This window comes from Clupea harengus, chromosome 9, assembly GCF_900700415.2.
Source record: "Clupea harengus chromosome 9, Ch_v2.0.2, whole genome shotgun sequence".
Lineage (NCBI taxonomy): Eukaryota > Metazoa > Chordata > Actinopteri > Clupeiformes > Clupeidae > Clupea > Clupea harengus.
This window is the reverse complement of record NC_045160.1, coordinates 21918547-21926515: the sequence shown is the minus strand read 5'-3', so window position 1 is coordinate 21926515 and position 7969 is coordinate 21918547. Positions and strand designations below refer to the sequence as shown.

At 48.8% G+C, this 7969-nt stretch overlaps 1 protein-coding gene across 1 annotated transcript in view; it reads left to right on the top strand.

Annotated features, from left to right (window-relative positions):
• Positions 1-541: 541 nt before the first annotated feature.
• The window catches only part of ece2b (endothelin converting enzyme 2b), a 49367-nt gene continuing 41939 nt past the window's right edge, over positions 542-7969 (top strand). Inside the window, exons 1-2 of the mRNA XM_031573824.2 lie at positions 542-900; positions 1021-1145. Of these exons, the coding sequence (XP_031429684.1) occupies positions 1113-1145 (33 nt within the window). The 5' untranslated portion in view covers positions 542-900; positions 1021-1112. The remainder of the gene's footprint in view (positions 901-1020; positions 1146-7969) is intronic.

The following is a 7969-nucleotide window of genomic DNA, read 5'->3' as shown; positions in this document are numbered from 1 at the left end:
GTTGCAAGCAAAGTCTTTGCCGCGGAATTGCTGTGTGTGCAAGTGAATTCGTGTACAGTCGCTGAGATGGTCAACTGGACCTTGTGTCCACGCAGCGCTGAGTGGTACCGAACGTTCAAGGACCAATTATTGCATCCGCCCGTGGGTCCTCGGCCAGTCGATGCGACACTACCTTGATCCAGAGCCAATCAATGCAATTACGTCTTGGTTCGTGGCCAGTTTGACGCTCTCCAGTGGTTGCAGGCCACTTCAAATATTTGACTGATGCAGCAAGTGGGCGGGCCACATCGTTACTGTGTGTTTACATTAAAAGTCTGACGACGTTGTTCGATGTGACCTGAGACGGTTTCAATTGGACTTCTCTAATTTTTCTCAAACGTAAAGTAAAATAACTAATATGACATCCTCAAGCGAAGCTGACTGACAAAAAAAACCCTGATCCCATCACATAGCGCACGTATTGGTGATACATTCTCGGCTTGCGAATAGCAAGCCATCCTCCGGTCAGACAACCGAAGGTTCAGTTTTACATCAAGATTCTGCCCACGTCACGATTCTAGCTCTCTCTTACCTGATAACTCTCTCTCTACGTGGTCTACGCATATTTTAGCTATAATATCCGCGTGCGTTTACAGAGAGATACGGAAAAGCGAGCGAGCGAGCAAGAGAGAGAGAGAGAGAGAGAGAGAGAGAGAGCAGGCGGGGGTGTAGATAATGAGGGAGTCAGAGGGCAGATACTAGCTATCTCCAGTCCTCACAATCAGCCTTGTGTTTCTACACGCTGCCTGCCAGTCTTCAAGGAGAACAAGAAAGGGCGTGCGTCTAGGCACTGGCGAAGAACCAAATTCAGCTATCATGCACAGATTAGCTCGTTGCTGAAAACGTTTAATCATTGCGAAGGTAGCCTGAATGGTTCCTCACGGTTGTCATTGCAGAGAGACGTAGCCCATCCTATTGACCAAAAGTGTAAATGTCTAATTTTATGACTCGCTGACAGAATTTATTGTTGTTTTATGACAGGGCTTGTGTGAGAGATGGCTCCGGGAGTTGGCCAGTGCACTTCCATGCAGAGGTAGAGTAGCCTATACGCCGATGCTGCTACTCTCTGCACGATGAGTGTAGCCCTGCAAGACCTGCGGAACACCGTAAGTAGCCTACGGAATGATGTTCATCTCTTATCTGCGTTCCTGAGAATTTACAAACAACGTGCCTAGGTTGGAACGTGTTGGTGCAGTCCTGTTTTTTTTGTTGCTCTCAATTGGTTGTTTGGTGGGCTAGCGGTCGTGAACGTTCGGGCTACGCTAGATGTGTAGATGCGAATGCAGGATCTAGATTTTCACATTGTTGTCATTGCCTACTCGTTTTTGAGCTCGCATTGGCGCGTGTTCTTCCTCTAAGCTGTTGTGCGATGCATGCAACACACTGTTCTCTCCTTTCACAGCAACAGTATTTATTTACAAACATCAGCCTTAGTACAACATTTGTAGTATCCATATAGGCTTACGTGCAGACACCGAGTGACTTCTAGTAGGTGAAAACAATATTCTTGGTGCTCGTGCGCGTATCAGGTGCGTCACCGACCAATTTTTGTCATGCGTGACTGACCACTGGTTGATTCTTAATTTGCTAATTTGTGGCTTAATGCGGGTCTCTCCAGCTACATCTCGACTGGGCACTGTTGATCTGTGGGGAGGGATCACGACCTCTTGTATTCACCTTTCTCCCAACCCCCTCTCCGCCGGCTCCTCTATTTGTCTACAAATCTCTCCATGGGAGACTAAATGTAAACCAGGTTCTTTCGCTCATTCTGTTGAAATATGACTCTACTGTCAGTTTGTCTCTTCCGCATGAAAGGAGAAACCTTGTAACTCGCATGAAACGCTGAGCATTCGCATGTTTCCATGACGACTGCACACCGTCAGTCAGACCCGGCGTGCGGGGCGTGGCTTACAGGTACACGTAGCGAGTTGCCTCTTGAAGAGTTTTGTCTTTTTGGCTGAAATATTTTCTGAGGTAAACTAGACGGTGTACAGCCCGGCAAATCTCCAGCTGACATCGCCAGGCCTTCGTCACTGTAATTTTAAAGACACCTTCCGGTACAGTGCGCAGTGCAGCCGCTCCAATTAACGACTGTCCGATATGCTGTAAATCAATTAGTGCCTCCAGACCATGGGGCATTTGTGCTTATCTTCATTATCTTTTTAATGAGGATAATTTATGACGTGGGTGGCCCGACGGTCATGGGGAGGGGGCTGCATTGACTGGAAGGTACACAGAGTTCTGACCCGGGAGGGGAAAAAAAGAAGCTGAAACATAATTTCGACCAGGAGCCATGGACCCAGTGACCTTCCCCGACTCTCCTCATTGAGAAAGTGGCAGCTGTGTAATGTCAAGGACTGTTTGTTTATAACAACCCCCCTCCTATGCCCCACCCCCCTTCCCAAAGAAAATGAATGCATCATTTCCTAGTCCAGACAATTTTGCTCGTGTTTGTATGGGTGCAGTCAAATAAGAGCATCATACAGAGGCTCTTGCATACATAGTAGCTTACAATGATGCTTTTAGATTGCTGCTTCATGTGCCTAGGTGGCATAGTGCTAGTCAGTTGTTTGTGTCTAAGCACGTACCAACCTGTGAGGCGCTCTTGAGACAATTGATGTATGGTTTCATGTGTCGACTGGACAAGTCTGAGAACTGTATAGTAGAGGCTCTGGTCAACCCTGTAAAGTGCTGCTACCGATTTACTTCGAACTTAAGACGACATTGGCACAAAAGTCTTCTTACTTTTTAATGCACCGTATTATGTATGTTGTATCTTTTTGTTTTTCTTTCTTTTTTATAGTTGTATGTCTTATTTTATATGGAACTTGGCGTCTGAAATAAAGATTTATATATATACAGGCTGTCTGAAGAAACAAGGTCCATTTGCAGACATTTGTATGTTGCAGACATGCATATAGCGTAACGAGAACAATTTCCCTGTGCAGCCATTTCCCTGTCATGCTGTCTGCAAATACCACAAAGGCCTGGATGTTCTGTATCAACTCAGCCATGTGTGCAAAGTGCCCGGTTGTGACATTGCTCAGCACCTGCGTATGACAAACCTGGGGGAAGTTAACTCGGAGTAAGTGGTTAACCTCCTAACAGAATTCTCCTCCTAGCAACACGAAGCCATAGGGCTCTTCGGGTCAGTAACTGATATAAGCTGACCCTAAACCAGATCTGGCCCTGATCTGGCCCTGATCTGGCTCTGATCTGGCCCTGATCTGGCTCTGATCTGGCTCTGATCTGGCCCTGATCTGGCCCTGATCTGGCTCTGATCTGGCTCTGATCTGGCTCTGATCTGGCCCTGATCTGGCCCTGATCTGGCTCTGATCTGGCTCTGATCTGGCCCTGATCTGGCTCTGATCTGGCCCCGGCTCTTCCCAAATCTGCCTGTATCTGTATGTCAGGTGTTCTCCGGTAACTGTCCCTGTCTGGTCCTCCGGGGGGCGCTGGGTGTGGTGACAGAGGGCTGTGGGGTGGGTTGGGGTGGGGTGGGGTGGGGAGGGGAGCTCTATTCTCAGCTCTTGGGTGACCCCGGGGCGTGCTGGTCGGGGCTTGGGAGCGGTGGCACATCCTGCCCTAGCAGAGGGAGGTGTGAGAGCGGGGAGGCCGACTGGCCGGCTGCTGTTTCCTGTCTGCGCCAAGACTCCCATCTGCACATGCAGTTTGTGTGTATGTGTGTGAGAGAGACAGAATTTGTCTGTGTGTGTGTGTGTGAGAGAGAGTTTTTTTTTTTTTTTTTACATGCATGCGTGTGAATGAGTGTGTGAGAACGGGTGTGTGTGATCAAACGTGTGTGCGTAATGAGTTGGCAAGTGTGGCCAAGGGAAGCGGCGGGTCGGACCTCTGCAACCTCCACAGGGCAGAGGCATCAGCGGTTAGAGGGCTAGAATAACCCATACCCAGCTGTGTGCTTCACCCTGCAGGCTGAGAACAACCACACTGTTTTTCCCCTCAGTTGGATGATACACCAGATAAGTCAGTGGGGAGTGGAGAGTTTATACAACCACTGGGAACATTATTAGCATAATTGTGTGACTGCAGGCTCTCCTACTTGGGTGTAAACTGATGAGCGTTGTGGTGGTGGTAATTCCTCACTCCCCCACAGTGATTCTCAAGCAGTATGTGAGGAGTCCTCAGCACCACTGGCTAGTTAGATAGCAGCTGATGGTAGACTTGTTTTGCTTTGGCGCTAAGACGCCGGCTCTGCGCCATATCAGGGCCAGGTATGTGTCGGAGTAATCTGCTATTCGGGTCGACTGTGCCTGTTGCATTATTTACCAGGCAGACTTAGAGCATGTTAAATGAATGCCTGGCCTAGCGGAATGTCTATCAAGAAAAAACAGTGTGTGGAAAATATGTTACACCTTTTTTATTTTTTTTTATTTTTTATCTGGGTCTCTCTCTCCTTTTTTCTGTATGTATCTCAGTGTGTCTCTGATTTCCTGTCTCTGTGTCTGTGTCTCATCGCTCTCATTCTCGTTCGTCTATCTAACCTCACCTTACTCTCTCAACAGACACTCACACACTCACTCACTCACTCATTCATTCACACAGACACTCACATACTCAGTCATTCGCGCTCACACACACACACAGACACACACACACACACACACACACACACACACAGAGAGAGAGAACATGAAACCTACTTGGCATCATTCATTTGTGTGTTGTTATTACTCGAGTCACACTCCTCGGATAAACACTGTAACTGAAGCCTCCAGACCAGAGTATTGTTTTTTGTGCTGTCACATATCCAGACCTTATCTCATATTTCCTCTTACTTGTTCCATACACTTCCTCATACCTCTCCTGTCCACTGTCTTAGTGTGTGTATGTGTCTGTCTGCCTTCCTTTCTCTGTGTGTGTGTGTGTGTGTGTGTGTGTGTGTGTGTGTGTGTGTGTGTGTGTGTGTGTGTGTGTGTGTGTGTGTGTGTGTGTGTGTGTGTGTGTGTGTGTGTGTGTGTGTGTGTGTGTGTGTGTGTGTGTGTGTGTGTGTGTGTGTGTGTGTGTGTGTGTGTGTGTGTGTGTTCAAGCGTGTGTTCTTCTTGGCTTGTTTAGCATTCTACCTTCTCTGCACTGCAGTACCAGAGAGGGCCAGAGACTCGGCTGCTTGCTGCTGGGGAGGAGAGGAGAGGAGAGGAGAGGAGAGACAGGGCTCACGTCTGGCTTCAGGGGGTCAGAGCAAGCCCTCTCACCTCCCACCGTCTCCCCCTTGCACACAGCTCTCGCTCGCTCTCTCTCTCTCTTTCTTTCTTTCTCTCTCTCTCTTTCAGTGCTTGGTTTAATGAGGGATTCTGCCTGTGGCTGGATGACTGTGTCTCTGTCCGTCCGTCTGTCTGTCCATCTGCCTGCCTGCCTGTCTGTGTCACTGAACGGCTAAATATTCCTCTTTGTCTCTCTCCCCCTTATCCCTTTCACACATTGTCATTTCCCACTCCATCTCCCTATACACTCATAAAGGGGCGGGGGGGGGGGGAGGTTGTTCCTCTTTTGCCCCATGGTGACCTTTATCTGCAGTTAGTTGCAAAGCATAAAGTCTAAAGTCTAAAAAACCTCCTCAGACCGAAATGGCAACAGAACAGAAGAAATGGATTTGTCGTTGTGGGTGAATGGCGTGGCTATTGATTTACTGTGACCCTTAGTTGAAATGTTAGCTGATATAATAATGTCTGGATGTGCGGTCAGTTTAGTTCTCCGTCATGTGAGGGATATCTGGGGAGCCGCTGTTCATTAAAGCGTGTCTCTTCTGTCCGTGTGTCTGTCCACTTCTCCAAACATCTGTCTGTGTGTCTGTCCCTCTGTCTGTGTGTCTGTCTGTGTGTCTGTCTGTGTGTCTGTCTGTGTGTCTCTCCCTCTGTCTGTGTGTCTCTCCCTCTGTCTGTGTGTCTGTCCCTCTGTCTGTGTGTCTGTCTGTGTGTCTGTCCCTCTGTCTGTGTGTCTCTCCCTCTGTCTGTCCCTCTGTCTGTGTGTCTGTCTGTGTGTCTGTCCCTCTGTCTGTGTGTCTGTCCCTCTGTCTGTGTGTCTGTCTGTCCATCTGTCTGTGTGTCTGTCTGTGTGTCTCTCCCTCTGTCTGTGTGTCTCTCCCTCTGTCTGTGTGTCTGTCCCTCTGTCTGTGTGTCTGTCTGTGTGTCTCTCCCTCTGTCTGTGTGTCTGTCCCTCTGTCTGTGTGTCTGTGTGTCTGTCCATCTGTCTGTGTGTCTGTCCCTCTGTCTGTGTGTCTCTCCCTCTGTCTGTGTGTCTGTGTGTCTGTCCCTCTGTCTGTGTGTCTGTCTGTGTGTCTGTCTGTGTGTCTGTGTGTCTGTCCCTCTGTCTGTGTGTCTGTGTGTCTGTCCCTCTGTCTGTGTGTCTGTCTGTGTGTCTGTCCCTCTGTCTGTGTGTCAGCTCAGTTCAGTTCAGCTCACTGTTGCTTTATGACATGACCATCCACACACAGTCTTGCCACAGCACAGGGTGACGGTATAAGAGCTGTATCAGTAACATGATTTATTAACTATAATCTAAAATCACAGCAATGTCCCTATTCCCTCTCTCTCTCCATCTCTCTCTCTCTCTCTCTTTCTCTTTCTCTCTCTCTCTCTCTCTTTCTCTCTCTGTTTCTCTCTCATAATGATCTCAAATGTAGAGCAAACTGCTGGCTTCGTAGGATGAGGTCAGGAATGGAAGGAAAGGGTTTATTGTTGCCTGATGTTTTCATGTGCCGCCCAGAAGGGCAAGACCATGGGGACTGTCCCAGAATGGCTCCTCTTTATGTCTCCCTCCTCTCCTTCTTTGAAGACACAGACGCTGTCGCCATCACCACCTGGACCATCCTTCCTACTCTCTGACTGCTTTCTTTTCCTCTCTCTCTTTCCTTCCTTCCCTCCTTCCTTCCCTCTTTCTCTCTCTCTCTCTCTCTCTCTCTCTCTCTCTCTCTCTCTCTCTCTCTCTCTCTCTCTCTCTCTCTCTCTCTCCCTCCCTCTTTCTCTCTCCCTCTCTCTCTCTCTCTCTCTCTCTCTTTCCTCCTCTGGTTCTCCTTCCTCTTTCTGTCTGCACAGAGAGTGAGGTAACCTTGATGCTCAGTTTGGGTGACGTCATTCACCCTCCCCTGGGAAAACTCTTCTCTCTCACCCCCCCTCGCTCTCTCGCTCTCTCGCTCCTGCTCTCCGCTGCTCTCTTTAATTGATGACGCAGAGAAGGGGATGAGAGGCAGGAGAAGGAGGAGGGGAGATGGGGAGAGTGAAAAGAGAGAGCGGGGGAAACAAACAGAGAGAGAGGGAGTAAGTGAAAGCAGAGAGGGGTAAAAAGACAGAGAGAGAGAGAGAGAGAGGGAGGATGGGAGGAGATAAAATGAGCATGACAGTGCAAGCATATGTTTTTCTTCCAGAGAACCCACAAACACACACACACACACACACACACACACACACACACACACACACACACACACAGCTCACAGATGTTTTTCCAGGAGTTGTATCCTACCCTAAAATCTGTGTGTTTGTGTGAGAGAGTACATATCTGAGGCATGAAGAAAGTCAACAGGGTCATGTGCCTTACCCTGTGACCTGTTGTGTGTGTTTGTGTGTGTGTGTGTGGGTGTGTGTGTGTGTGTGTGGGTGTTTGTGTGTTAATGTGCACACGTGTGTGAGCGGACACTTCATGGACACACCAGCGCAACGCACCCTCCTCGCCAATGCTTCATAATTAAAGTGAGACGGGCGTAATGATTGGAATCGGAGCATTAGGGTAAAGTGGCTTATGTAAGATTTACATAACTGAATGCGCGGCGCGGCCGCTGCTCTCCGGTCTCTGTTTGTTGTGCTTGTTCGTTTACAGCTACCAGGGTGGGCTCACGTGAAGAGCGCTGAAGTGGCTAACTGCATTAGGGACACATTTTGGGCAGCAGCGGACGGGAGAATGGGCTTTTATTGCAACC